Source organism: Cydia amplana, chromosome 11, assembly GCF_948474715.1.
Source record: "Cydia amplana chromosome 11, ilCydAmpl1.1, whole genome shotgun sequence".
Taxonomy (NCBI): domain Eukaryota; kingdom Metazoa; phylum Arthropoda; class Insecta; order Lepidoptera; family Tortricidae; genus Cydia; species Cydia amplana.
The window spans coordinates 35,462-51,250 of NC_086079.1; the positions used below are offsets into that span (position 1 = coordinate 35,462).

General features: G+C 39.5%; 1 protein-coding gene across 1 annotated transcript; it reads right to left on the reverse strand.

The window, feature by feature from the left end:
- Positions 1-258: 258 nt before the first annotated feature.
- Positions 259-15,789, reverse strand: LOC134652284 (uncharacterized). Its single transcript, XM_063507456.1, has 4 exons — positions 15,622-15,789; positions 13,259-13,366; positions 2,986-3,145; positions 259-458 (listed from the first exon to the last, which is right to left on the reverse strand). The coding sequence occupies exons 1-4, from the start codon at positions 15,772-15,774 to the stop codon at positions 259-261; spliced, it is 621 nt and encodes a 206-aa protein (XP_063363526.1). The 5' UTR covers positions 15,775-15,789.

Genomic DNA, 15,789 nt, shown 5'->3' on the forward strand with positions numbered 1-15,789 from the left:
CATGTCAACTGGGACCATTTTACCTTGGTGACAATTGACAAATGCCTGTCCATTTCTGGGTCGATAAGTAACGACGATTATCGTCAATATGGACTTTTAGAACCAGCAAATGTACGGCGAATTGTCACTGTCAGGTGACAATTGTGACCTTGGTGGTGAAACAGGGGCCCGGAGACACCAATTCGTCGCGACGCCGAGTATCCGTCCTTAATTAAGTACGTAGAGAGGCAGCGGTGCCCCCCTCCCTTCCCGCCCCGGTCACAGCTTCTCGTCAAATAGCATCTCGAGCGTGCGCAGGCGCAGCCTGCCGCTCGTCGCTGTAGTGCTGGGTGTGGTGCATTTAGGCGTAGTGCAGGTGGGGCACCAGGCGCACGGCGTCGACTCCGTCGTCGTCGCCGTCGTCGTAGAGAAGATCTTCCTCTTCTCCGTTTGCACGAATATGATGCAGTAGAACATAACTGCAAAATGGCCAAAACACTGTCACTGACGTAGAGAAAGAGAATTATTTATTTATTTATAAATCGTTCAAGCCTAAAGCCCTCTCCACACACGTGCGCGAATCGAGGCGCGAAGCGCGAAGTGTGGAGTCGATTTCGTAGATCTGCTTAAAACCTACGTGTTCGCGCCGTGCGCAGTAGTTCGCGGGTGAGAAAGGACTAACAAGAGCAGCAGCGTTTGATACTGTCCCATCCGATACCGGATGTCGAATGACCTTTAGAGAAAAAAATCCCTATGGTATCAAATCGTTTTATTCTTGCATTAAAGCTTTTTTTTTTTTATCAATACACACAGTAATTAAATGTATTTTGAATATACGAGTATAAAAAGCACTTTTATACTTTTTAACCGCCTTCAAAAAAAAAGGAGGTTCTCAGTTTGACCCGTATGTATGTATGTATGTATGTATGTATGTATGTATGTATGTATGTATGTATGTATGTATGTATATTTGTTCGCGATTATCTCGCGTTTGGCTGAACCGATTTTGATGCGGTTTTCAGAAAAGTGTTTCTTACATTCTGGAGAAGGTTTTAGTATACATAGATCTGAGCTGATGCTGAACCCTGGCTGTAGCTAGTGGAACTCAGGTTTGGTGCAACATAGGCTCACGCTGTTTTGGTCATCCGACACGCCTTGATGAGCACTTGGGAGAGCAGTACCCAAGATAGAGCTCATGCTGAACCCTGGATGTACCTAGTGGAACTCGAGATGTACCTAGTGGAACTCAGGTTTGGTGCAACATAGGCCCACGCTGTTTTGGTCATCCGTCTCATCTTGATGAGCACTTGGGAGAGCAGTGCCCAAGATAGAGCTGATGCTGAACCCTGGCTGTACCTAGTGGAACTCAGGTTTGGTGCAACATAGGCCAGCGCTATTTTGGCCATCCGTCACATCTTGATGAGCACTTGGGAGAGCAGTACCCAAGATAGAGCTGATGCACCAAACCACCCTGGCTGGCAGGGTTCACCCTGGCTGTACCTAGTGGAACTCAAGTTTGGTGCAACATAGGCCCACGCTATTTTGGTCATCCGTCACATCTTGATGAGCACTTGGGAGAGCAGTACCCAAGATATAGCTGATGCTGAACCCTTGCTGTACCTAGTGGAACTCAGGTTTGGTGCAACATAGGCACACTTTGTTTTGGTTAACCGACTTGTCGTCGTGTGCCTATGTTGCGGAGTTCCACTAGGTGGGTCGATGAACTTTTTTCTAACTGCCTTTAAAAAAAGGACGTTCTCAGTTTGACCCGTATGTATGTACGTATGTATGTGTGTATGTTTCTTCGTGATTATCTCGCGTTTGGCTGAACCGATTTTGATGCGGTTTTCAGAAAAGTGTTTGTTACATTCTGGAGAAGGGTTTAGTGTACAGTTCATGGATGGTTTGAAAAACCAATTGGACCCGGTAGGTGGCCATGCTATCGGTATACCTACCAACAAATTTATGTTGCTAAAACCGATTTAGATAAAATAGTGGGAGTGGGAGTCGGACTCGGACTGGGACTGGGAATGGGAGTGGAAGTGGGAGCAATATACATACAAATCGTTTAGCACCAAAACGTCATATTATGTTGTGTCGCGATTATCATCGAGTTAGGCCATCACCAACATTAGTAGACTAAATGGAGAGCCTAACAAACTAGTATTTTAGCCCAAAACCTAAAATAAATGAAGTATCTACCTATCACTAAAAAGTAAAAAATAAAATAAAATAAATAAAAAATAATTAAAAAATTAAAAATATACAAAAATAAAACCAAAATAAAATAACTTAATATAATATCTTTTTTAAAAAAAGGGAACCGCCTTCAAAAAACCAACCCACTGAAAAGTACAAAATAATTTTTATATGGCACCCCTTTACGTGTCCAGTCCCTATCCCAAGGCGTAAAGCAATTTTTTGCCAAAAAGTAATTAATACGTAATAATAAGAAAATTAATAATCATCCGGGTAATTACTTAGTTTTTGAAGGCGGTGCCAAACCAACAAAAACAGTCTTTATTACCAATCAGAAAAACAATACGAGTACGTAGTACCTACAAGAACTAAATTAATGGGTAAACTAAGTATGTCTTTATAATGCAAGTAAGTACAGCGTTCTTCGTTGTCTAAAATATCGGTTCTCAAAAATTTTGGTTTGGCACCGACTTCAAAAACTAAGTAATTATCCGGATGATTATTAATTTTCTTATTATTACGTATTAATTACTTTTTGGCAAAAAATTGCTTTACGCCTTGGGATAGGGACTGGACACGTAAAGGGGTGCCATATAAAAATTATTTTGTACTTTTCAGTGGGTTGGTTTTTTGAAGGCGGTTCCCTTTTTTTAAAAAAGATATTATATTAAGTTATTTTATTTTGGTTTTATTTTTGTATATTTTTAATTGTTTCTTTGTAGGTGTGAATGAAACACGTGACGTGACACTGTGAAAACGCTCTAAACTCTAAAGGCGTTAAGTACAGGAAGGAGCTAGGGCACTGACACAGATAGAAGAGCACGGCGACGGTGGCGAAGATGGCGCGCAGCGGCTTGAGGTCCATGCCCCACACGGAGGCCGTCAGCACGATGCACATGATGACCAGCATCACCGGCACGTACACCGTCGAGTACCAGATCCAGATGTCGTACAACAGCTCCTTCTCCTGCAACAGGCAACCCCACCAGAGGTCGCTACACTCGTCGCTTCGCACTTACGCACGCATCAATACCTACGCCTCGCTCGATCATATGATCCCTCCTCCTCCCTCCCTGGTATATAAAGTCCGTCAACCAAATCTTGTCAGTAGTAAAAGGCGGCAAATTTGAAAAATCGCGGGTTAGCAACACTGTGTTCAAATAATTCCAAAACGCGTGTCATCTGTGTTTTATCTGTGGAATGTGGAATCGTGAATGACAGCCGTCACCTTATTTGTTTTCATTCTGAATCGTTTCTGTTTCAAGAGATATTTCTGCTGTCACCATTAAATACCAATACATTAAATAAGAATAAGCAAAGCTAAGGGGCCTACAATGTACAATCATGCTCGTTGATGGTAAACATTACTAAAAATTGAGGTTATGACAAGTACATACTGGAAGAACTCTTTCGAACTTTTAAGATTATGTTCAGTTTTTTTGTTTTAGGGTTAAAAGGCATAAATAAAATTAAAACGTATGCCTAAATCTATCCAACAAGACCATAAATTGTGTCCTGGAAACCGTCCATAGGCCCACATGTCTAATATTTTCAGCAATCAGTTGTGACTATTTACAAAGATGCAATAATACTACAGAGTATTATGCTTGGTTGAAGTGACCCGGTAACATTGGTAACTTCATTATATTTTTTCAATTAATGACCTGAATTATAGTGTAAGCTAAAGTGACCCTTATCTTATTTACCTTTAAATTAAATAAACACCCAAATATCAGTTGTTTTATTTTTAATATGTAATCCTATTGTACAATATATACCAATCAAAAAAATTACACAGGTATGTCATATTCATCCAGAAGAGTACACTAATTTACATTAACAAGTGGCATATTATATTGTAAATAACAAATATATGCACTATCTAATTATCTGCATTTTGATATGATTTTATTTTAGTAAACATAGAAGACATAGATAGGGAACAAAGAGAATATAAGCACTACGATAGGCAGTTGTTTTTGATATCTTCAAATTTGTTCATCATTTTGATTAACATTGTTATAACATCGCTTTTAAATTGTCCGTCCATGTTTCAAATTTTTTCAATAAACCGCGAGTGACAATTTGAATTAACGTACGCAGGGCGCGCTCAGCGGAAAAAAAAAATCTTTTGGTTCGATGTACATTGCTGCTATTCTTAGCGCAATACTGCTCTTTGAGTGTTGCCCTACTTTAGTTTGCTTTACATTGCTACTGACAAGATTTGGTTGACGGACAAGTCCGTCAACCAAATCTTGTCAGTAGTAAAAGGCGGCAAATTTGAAAAATCGCGGGTTAGCAACACTGTGTTCAAATAATTCCAAAACGCGTGTCATCTGTGTTTTATCTGTGGAATGTGGAATCGTGAATGACAGCCGTCACCTTATTTGTTTTCATTCTGAATCGTTTCTGTTTCAAGAGATATTTCTGCTGTCACCATTAAATACCAATACATTAAATAAGAATAAGCAAAGCTAAGGGGCCTACAATGTACAATCATGCTCGTTGATGGTAAACATTACTAAAAATTGCGGTTATGACAAGTACTGGAAGAACTCTTTCGAACTTTTAAGATTATGTTCAGTTTTTTTGTTTTAGGGTTAAAAGGCATAAATAAAATTAAAACGTATGCCTAAATCTATCTAACAAGACCATAAATTGTGTCCTGGAAACCGTCCATAGGCCCACATGTCTAATATTTTCAGCAATCAGTTGTGACTATTTACAAAGGTAAACCTTTTAAACAGTATTAAGAGCCTTGATTATATCGCCGTTCTTTCGCAATATCTACCTAATCCATACATGTTTGTTGCAGGATTAAATCTTGCCCAATATAAGGCGTTCGTAGTAGGTAGTATCTTTTCAGACAATACTTACCTATGGCGGTTTATGTACGTGTACAACGCAACCAAGTCGAAAAGTGACCCTTATCTTATTTACCTTTAAATTAAATAAACACCCAAATATCAGTTGTTTTATTTTTAATATGTATATTGTACAATATATACCAATCAAAAAAATTACACAGGTATGTCATATTTATCCAGAACAGTACACTAATTTACATTAACAAGTGGCATATTATATTGTAAATAACAAATATATGCACTATCTAATTATCTGCATTTTGATATGATTTTATTTTAGTAAACTTAGAAGACAAGGGACTTAGGGAACAAAGAGAATATAAGCACTACGATAGGGAGTTGTTTTTGATATCTTCAAATTTGTTCATCATTTTGATTAACATTGTTTTAACATCGCTTTTAAATTGTCCGTCCATGTTTCAATTTTTTTCAATAAACCGCGAGTGACAATTTGAATTGACGTACGCAGGGCGCGCTCAGCGGAAAAAAAAATCAGTTGGTTCGATGTACATTGCTGCTTTTCTTAGTGCAATACTGCTCTTTGAGTGTTGCCCTACTTTAGTTTGCTTTACATTGCTACTGACAAGATTTGGTTGACGGACTATACCTACCTCTACCTAACTTCTCCGGATATTGAAAGCCCTGTTACGTCAAGTGTAAAAATATGGGTGCCCACATCGGCATTCATCGGTGAATTAACAACTATAACTATGGGATATGTTTTTGAGTAAGTTGTATGCATTCATATTTATACACATGTGTACGTATAGACGTACACATGTGTAATGTAATTGCAATCACATTAGGAAACGTTTTTATGTGCGCCATGAATACCGTTAAGCGTGCTGGATGTGATGTGGGCGTACATTCTTTCTTACGCTACGGCTTACGTAGGCGGACAACGCGCGAACGCGGCGCGGCGCGGCGCGGCGAGGATGAAACAAACCGTTGATACGTATAGGTATGTCCTACTCGTACGTGAGCGATTTAGACGCGAAGCGGGGCGGCGGCCGCGCGGCGTTCGCGCGTTGTTCGCCTACGTAAGACGTAGCGTTATACCGCCAAGTGTGCTGGATGTGCAGTGGGCGTACATACTTATACCGCCAATAGTACACCAAATGGTTCCTCTACACGATGGCCCAATATGATGGGCCAACGTGTAGAGAGGGTATACGTAGTGGTGTCGGATGGCTTATGGCGCGGCGAATGGTGATGGCATGGCCGGCCACTCCAAGGGACGCAGCCATGCGGTAGAATGAGATAGCAATATCACTTGCTCCCTCTAACGCATAAATGCGTCCCTTGGAGTGGCCGGCGTTGGCCCATCGTGTAGAGGAGCCATTTCGTCCGCACATCAAAGATAGTGGGTCAGCGATGGCGGTACGCATCTACACGTGGCCCAACCCACAGTGCGTGCTCGAACGCGGTCGAGTGTGGACGTTTGTGCTCAGTATCAATTTACAGTTTTTTTTATTAAAAATGATGAGTACGTGGCCTCATTATAGAAGTAATGAAGGAATGGGAAATTTACGCAGACAGTAGATTTACAATTTAAATTAATAAATATAACAATACATACTTATAGTTAAATAATAGTAGTTTATGCAACAGTGATATTCAGTGGTAAAATTCTCGGGTCTTTTTTTACAAAACTCGACTACGTCTCGTTTTGTAACTTCGACCCTTGAATTTTAAGAACCAATTATGAGCTGTTGCATACATTACTTTTTCTATGACAGCTGCAGCAAAAAAAAAAAAAAAAAAAAAAAAAAAAAAAAAAAAAAAAAAAAAAAAGGTAATTATTAAAAAGGTTATTATTTAAAAAAAAAGAGTTATTATTTAAAAAAAAAGAGTTATTATTGTAAATGAAAACATACCTCTTTCAATCAAGATGATCGGAACTTGTATCTTTAAAAAAAATAAAGCAGTTGTATTATACTCATAAGATGACTGCTAGCAGTCATCTTATGAGCCTATAGACAAAGCATTCAAATGACATTGCTTTAGATATCACTGTCAGTCATTTAATTGACACATTTAAGTGCTGGAGTAGAAAAATGAATATTAGATACATATCTAACTATACATAGTAACTACCTACATTGCACAATTTGCACAGCTATGTTGGTAAGCTAGTAACAAACTTAAATAAAAATTATAATATGCTCTAAAATAATTTAAGCAAATTATAAGGTAACATGAAATTAAAAAAGATATTTAATTAATTTCATTATTTAAAAAATCTAACATTCATTTTCAGGGTTCCGTAGCCAAATGGCAAAAAACGGAACCCTTATAGATTCCTCATGTCTGTCTGTCTGTCCGTCTGTCCGTCTGTCTGTCCGTCCGTATGTCACAGCCACTTTTCTCCGAAACTATAAGAACTATACTGTTGAAACTTGGTAAGTAGATGTATTCTGTGAACCGCATTAAGATTTTCACACAAAAATAGAAAAAAAACAATAAATTTTTGGGGTTCTTCGAACTGAAACTCAAAAAATTTTTTTTCATCAAACCCATACGTGTGGGGTATCTATGGATAGGTCTTCAAAAATGATATTGAGGTTTCTAATATCATTTTTTTCTAAACTGAATAGTTTGCGCGAGAGACACTTCCAAAGTGGTAAAATGTGTGTCCCCCCCCCCTGTAACTTCTAAAATAAGAGAATGATAAAACTAAAAAAAATATATGATGTACATTACCATGTAAACTTCCACCGAAAATTGGTTTGAACGAGATCTAGTAAGTAGTTTTTTTTAATACGTCATAAATCGCCTAAATCGGAACCCTTCATGGGCGAGTCCGACTCGCACTTGGCCGCTTTTTTTCGGGAAGTATCATCAAAAAACTCCTGCAGCTTCTACGCCATTCTTTTTAAATTACTTGTAGAAAATATTGATACGTGGCGTGTAGACAAATTGCTGCAACGGCTAATGCCAAAGAGAATATAACCACTATGCTAATGCTTCCACGTCTTGGAAACCGGATAGGAGGCGTTCGCGACATGGTGGAGGGTGGAGGTGCTGGGATAATCACTCCATAGTTCACAAAGAGGATATATATGTACAGTCGCCATCAGATATATCAGAGCGGCCAACGTGCCCACAAATATCTGAACGCGCCTCTATTGTCAAGGCGCTAGAGTGCGTGTAAAGGTATTTTGATATATCTGATGGCGACTGTACGTTATAGGGACCTTATTGTCGATGGCGCTTACGCCATAATTAACGATGCTCCGATATAAATACGCGGCCACGCGACACCGTGCGGCGTAAGCGCCATCGACAATAAGGTCCCTTTTCATATCTAATGCCCCATATATCTTTAGTTATATCCGGTTATGGAGCAACATGGGGAGACTAGGTAAGAAGTTAAGTTATCAGTTCAACGCTGTTAGCATGGTTCCATTTTTATCGCTTGTCACTACACTATGAATGAATAAATGAAAGATTTTTTTTAGGCAACTTGTGGGCCCATACATAAATACCTTAAAACAAGCATACATATTATAAAAATATAAAATATTTAAACACTAAAAATCACATTATGATTGCGATGCAATACGCACCCCGCAGTGTCAGGGAGCCGGCCGCGGAACCTCCGAAACTTGACACCCTTCGGCCAAAACTCCTCCTTGGTGAAGGTCGCTAGATGTTCAGTTGGAGCGCTCACCACAAACGAATTAAAATTCGCATTGTGTCGAGATTCCACCTTCGCGACCCTCAGGATGAACCCGGTCTTCGCACTTACATACTTGTTAGAACGTGACAGACATCGTGACAAGCGATAAAAATGCGACCGTGCTACCGCCGCAGCAGGTTACAACGTCATGGCATATATTATCAAAGCAAAGTAAATTATAGGAAGTGGAGAATATTTAGCTTTAGGAAAACCATCAGCCCATGCGGTTTCCTGCTTCGTAGGATAAGCCACAATAACCTCACGAGCACATTTTACTATTCCACACGTTACGGCGACAAAGTCTGACTGTTCATTAGATACGTCTCCGGAAACAGTGATGACCATCGAGACTTGTTTACCATAGACTAGACCTGGTATACTCACCATAGATACTCTACTTTCTGGTAGGGTTGCCAGCGGTGAGCGGTGAATATTGGTGTTACGTCATCGACAAGTGTTTTCATAAATTGAGTAGCTAATTCATAGGTAAGGCCAAGATTATGGACAGGTATAGATGGTCAAGCAAATCTTGTCAGTAAAAAAAGCCGCGAAATTCAAATTTTCTATGGGATGGTATCCCTTCGCGACTACATTTTTCAAATTTTCCGCCTTTTTCTACTGACAAGATCTGCTTGATCAGCTATGTCAGGGTTCAGAAAGTCTCGTAGTACCACCAGCACCACTGCTTTACTAGACGTAGTAGATAACATCTTAGCGGATCGAGACAGTGGTAAAATTGTCATACTGGTGCTGTTAGATTTCTCTAGGGCATTTGATACCATTAATACTACGATCTTACTTTCCAAAATGGCATTTTATGGATTCGATATACGTTCTCTTAACTGGTTTGCGAGCTATCTCACTGGACGCACACAATCGGTTGAACTTCGAGATGAAAATGGTTCAACGTCAATCTCCAGTCCGCTGCCCGTTATACGTGGAGTTCCACAAGGATCAATTTTAGTCCCATTGCTTTTTATCTTGTATAGTGCAGATTGCAGATATTATTACCAACATAAAGCATTGCAACTATCATCAATATGCCGATGATTTACAAATTGATACCTATACCGTTTCAGCCCAACGAAATGCCCTCAGCAGTGAGTAAATTGAACTTGGACTTGGATCAAATCGCGCAGTGGTGTAAGGGTGAAATCACATCTGTCAGCATCGAGCCGCATTTTATATATGAGAAATCGCTCGTTAGTATGAAGATGCGTGCGCGTCGGAAAGCTGAAAGCATGCGTACGCATCTTCATACTAACGAGCAATTTCTCATATATAAAATGCGGCTCGATGCTGACAGATGTGATTCCACCCTTAAGCAAACAATCTCGTAACTCGTTCTTAATTCTAGTAAATCAAAGCTGATGATGTTTAGTCCTGATAAGCTGGTGGGTGACCTAGCGCCTCCGCAGGTTTCAGTCTCGGGCGATGTTTTAGAGCGCGTTTCTATAACTCGAAATTTAGGTCTGCTTATGGACAGTAAGATGCGATTTGAAAAACATGCTCTAGAACTTGTCAGCAACTGTTTTTATAGGCTTAAAGTATTATATCGCGTCCGTAATTTTATTAATGTCGATTTACGCATAAACCTTTGTGACACGCTTATTCTATCCAAATTGAGTTACGCTGATGCCATCTTTGGGGGGTGTATGCTGGCGCGTACCTCGGTTTTAATTCAACGCATTCAGAATGCTTGTGCCCGTCTTTGCATCTCTGTTCCTAGTCGTTCTCACAACAGACCATTTTTGAACCGTAATAATCTGTTATATATGAGTTATATGACTGCTAGACGTACCTACCGTGCACTTTGCTTCATTGCTTTTTGGAGTCATTCGCGATAAACAGCCGTCTTATCTATTTGAAAAACTCAAGTTTCCGAAAGGTCATGTACGAGGTGCTCTCAAGCTTAACGTTACGCAACACAGTACGTCCGCTTTTCTTGGCAGCTTCCGATATGCTGCAACGAAGTGTTGGAACAATTTACCGCCACCAATCAGAAACTGCAAATCCATCACCTCTTTTAAGTACAACCTAAAAATATATTTACTCACAGCCCAACAAGATATATAACTCGGGGGTCATCCATTAATTACGTCACACGTTTAGGGGGAGGGAGGGGGTCAAGAAAATGTGACATGTTGTGACATGGGGGAGGGGGGAGTCACAAACATTGTGATGTCACTTTAACTTCATCAGTAACCGAAAATTAATTTATGTTTGTCGGAGCGAGACACCAGAAGGACGTATTGCAGTGTTACAGTTCATAGCTTTAAACGCCTGTATAAAGTCGATTAGCAATGTTTGGCTACGTATTATTTGCTTGTAACGAAATAATAAAGTTGCGTAGTGAATAACGCCACCATCTATGGGCGTATTGTTAAACTAAAATGACAGGTAGAAGGCTTTGGAACGTCAAGATGTGTATCTTGAGTGAACGTAGGCACGAGTGGGCATTATTGTCGTTATGTTGGTAGACTGGTCAGGCAGGTTTACCAACTTGAATTGGAGGCGGGAGCGGTTGGCTCCGCCGCTGGAACTGGCTTCCTTCTTCTTGATCGGACCGCGCTAGAGATCGGACGTTAGCCAAGCTCGTGCCTAATTCGCTACGTTCCTGAAGGCTTATACCTGAAGGATTATTCTGAAAGCTTATAGATTCTCACGTTCTTTAACCGTTTAGCTAAGTGTTTTATTCCAAGTGTTATTTTGATTTCTTATGTCCCCATTATAAGCTTACTTTTGTAAAATAAAGAAACTACATATGTGTTGTTTTGAAAAGATGTGTCCCGCCGAGTTTGTTGCCGGGTTAAATCTTCTCGGGTCAGAGGTGTAGGGTTGGAGCCGGTGTAGTTTGACTTAAATAAAGATTTGAACGATTTCATTTGATCTTTTTATTTTAATTGAATCCGATTCCATCGTAAGATCGTTTAGTTATTATGATTATTTAGTACTGAAATATAGTAGGCACTAGTATGGTCAACGAGTCCGAATGTTTATTTCATGCGTTGGTAGTATACCTACTATTTTGGCTGTGAAGTAATACATCGAGGTACCATGCCCACCACCCGCTATCAATAGCCCCGCACAATTAGCGTTTCCCCCTTCTCCATCTTCGACATGTTTTTAGGGTTCCGTAGCCAAATGGCAAAAAACGGAACCCTTATAGATTCGTCATGTCTGTCTGTCTGTCCGTCTGTCTGTCCGTCCGTATGTCACAGCCACTTTTCTCCGAAACTATAAGAACTATACTGTTGAAACTTGGTAAGTAGATGTATTCTGTGAACCGCATTAAGATTTTCACACAAAAATAGAAAAAAAACAATAAATTTTTGGGGTTCCCCATACTTAGAACTGAAACTCAAAAATTTTTTTTTCATCAAACCCATACGTGTGGGGTATCTATGAATAGGTATTCAAAAATGATATTGAGGTTTCTAATATCATTTTTTTCTAAACTGAATAGTTTGCGCGAGAGACACTTCCAAAGTGGTAAAATGTGTGTCCCCCCCCCTGTAACTTCTAAAATAAGAGAATGATAAAACTAAAAAAAATATATCATGTACATTACCATGTAAACTTCCACCGAAAATTGGTTTGAACGAGATCTAGTAAGTAGTTTTTTTTTATATGTCTTAAATCGCCTAAATACGGAAACCTTCATGGGCGAGTCCGACTCGCACTTGGCCGCTTTTTTTATTCGCTGTACAGTTAAATAATGAGATTTTGGATGTAACTTTCGTTGTGTTATAAAATTACTAATATTTATATATCAAAAATATTTTTTTATTAAAAACATAATGCCGAGTTAATATTGTCGATTTCGTTGAAAACAAAATTGTCTAAAATGTGACGTCACATCAGGGGGGGAGGGGTTTGCAAAATATGACCAAGTGTGACAAGGAGGGGGGGAGGGGTAAAAAAACCTAGAAATTCGTGTGACGTAATTAATGGAGGATCCCTTAGCTTTAAATTTGTAAACATTTGTGAACAACAAAATCCCATCAAAAACATTACATGTAAAAAGGTGCAAGTCTCGCAACGCTTCTACTACAAAAAAGTTTTGAGATGTAATGTGAAACCAAGACGGTTATTTTAATCAGTGCTAGGGGGTGTTAAAACTGTACCAAATATGTATGTATCTTTAATTTGTAATATGTATAATGACTTTGATTTTATTTTAAGTTACTTTGATATGTAAATCTGTAAATATTATATACGTCTTATTTAAACCACCTACGTATATCGTTTGACATGATTTTGACGTATATTGCATCCGTCATCCGCCCATTAGTGATATGTCTAATCTGTCTTGTTCTGATTCTATCTGTTCTGTTTTTGTATTAGTTTTAAGGTTTAGCATTTAATTTTGGGTGCCCCGAAAACCAGCGCAGTGTCTTAAAGACACTGCTTATGCTGAGCGGCATCCTATTTGGTGTACCTTTCTTTAATTAATTTTCTGTTGTACCTAAATAATGTATGTTTTTTACGTCAAATAAATATTTTCTATTCTATTCTATATATAAGGTACCATGACAGCTCCGATAACGAGTCCCACGCCGACGAGACTCCAGAACGCCGTGAGGATCCCGAGCCGCCGGTACATCAGCAGGTGCGGGATGTGGAACAGCGAGTGCACCTGCGGCACGGAGAGGGTTATGGGGCCGTGAACAGCCTTGAAGATCCGGCGTTACATTAAGTACCTAATACATTTAGGGGGGTTGCCGGGGGAATTTTCGGGAAACAGTGGACGGAACAGAATACCAAAGTGATTTTTAGTTTGTAAGTATTTTAAAGTACTATTTATTCTTACTTATCTGGGGGCACGGTAGTGCCCCCGCCAAGACGAGTAAATCGATAGCGCAAGGGCACTACCTACCTTTTCTCGAAGCGCTTCGTCGTTTTTTTGAACCCTCTTAACTTGGGTTTGGATTATACCAGATAAACAAAACTCTCGGGATATGATGTCAATAGTGGACTTATTAAGCATAAAAAATTACAATTGCATAGTTCTTATACTTTGGATTTTATTAATGTCTAAAAAAACCTCGATTTCGTCACTGACTCATTCACTCACTGTTGATCATCAAAACCTCTAGAGTACTTCCTGAAGTCCTAGGAAGCTGAAATTTGGTACGTGAGATAGTATTAGTCCACAAACAACAAAAAAATTCAAAAACTTGAAATTATTAGCCCCTAAGGGGGTGGAATTTTGTATGGGAAATCGATAACCGCGGAACCGATTTAGTTGAAATTTGGTATGTAGATAGTTATTGTTATGGGGAAGGATATAAAATAGTTTCAACCCGAAAATCACCCCGTAAGGGTGAAAAGGGGTGGAAAAAGGCGTTAGGGGAAAAAGGGGGTTGAAGTTTGTTTGGGGAATCAGTAAAAAAGCAGATTGTATATAAAAGATGCCCCCCAAGTACGTATTTCAGGATTTTTAATAGTAAATCACCCGCAACCCTTTAAATCAGAAGATTGTCATAAGCAACTTACGAAAAGATGTGAAATCCCACCAAAAACATTTTCATGTAAAATGTTGCCAAGACGAAACCATAAGGCTCGCAGTGCTCGCACTGACAAAAAGTTATCAGATATCTTGTAGAGCTGTGTAGCTTCTAACTCTACCTTCACAGACTCTACACCTTAGTCAAAATATGTGGCTTGGCCGTTTCATTATTACAGAGAACTATTTTATAATAAATAATAATGAATAGTGAATACATATTTAACCTTACGCCCATGTGACGAAGCGGTCAAGCCACATATTTTGACTGAGGTGTAGAGCAGTGGTTCGTCCTAACCTTTTCAGTGCGGTCACCCCTTTGACTAACTAGGGAACCTGATTTTACCCCTCCTCCCAATGGTAATAAAAAATAAAACGTGTACGTTTGTTGTATTGTTATATTAGGTTAGCTTATTTACCCCCGTAAAATACCAGTATTACCCCCACGGAGGTAATTACCCCCAGGTTAGGAACCACTGGTGTAGAGTCTGTGAAGGTAGGGCCTGTAGAGTTAGAAGCTTGGCTCTACAAGATATCTGATAACTTTTTGCTTTTTGCCTTATGGTTTCGTCTTGGCAACATTTTACATGAAAATGTTTTTGGTGGGATTAGTATGTAACAATAGTGTTAAGTAATTGCCTGAAAATACTTATAAACATTTTTTTTAAGTCGATCTGCAAAGAAGCATTTTACAGGCTGTTCCGTACAAACGCATTTTATTTTGTGTAAGTAAAGCCGTGTCGAGACGAGCTGGGCAAGTCGACCGATTTGATCAGGAAAATAATTGGCGCCAATCTCCAATTTAATCACCAGTTTAAGGTTTATGGTGATATTTGAGCACTCTCAGTTAAAAAAATGCTCCAAAACGAAAATAAGTACTAGCGTCACAAATTGGTATTCTTGCGTCCCCACCCCATTTTATAGTTAATAATATCGGTCATAATTGGCGGTTGAATTCTGCGAGCCGAGCCGTTTGCGTCCACACGTCCTGATCGGACAATTTCATCAGATTGGCGAAAAATTGACTCGTCTGGATACAGTTTAAAACTCGCGTCCGGGACAACTGTAGACAACTTCATGAAATGTCGCAAAATAAGGTACCGTAAACTCAGGTAATTAGTCCTTTACCGAATAAAACTAATGGCCCAGTTTTTTTACGTTGATAAACTTAACGAGCCTTTTCGATTTGTACTCGTCGTTACATTTACTTATTTGCTTGCTTAGATAGGTATACTAATGCTTTTTCAGGCTTTTTCTATATTGGATACCTACTCAACGTAATTTGAAAAAAAAAAAATATTTATGCCCATATTTTACTGGAACTGGACCATAGTTGTAAATTGTGGACTAAAGTTACGTGAGTTTAGTTAGGGTAGCGTACGTACTATGCTAATGCCGGCGATGAAGATGGTGGCGCCCGGACGTTCGAAGGTGAAGAAGAAGAAGTGCCACGCGACCGTCCAGTCGGGCGCCTCGGTGGTGGTGGTCGTGGTGGTCCCGGCGTCCTGCTGCCGCTGCTGTCGGAGGGCCGCTCCCATTGTCTGCAGGATATG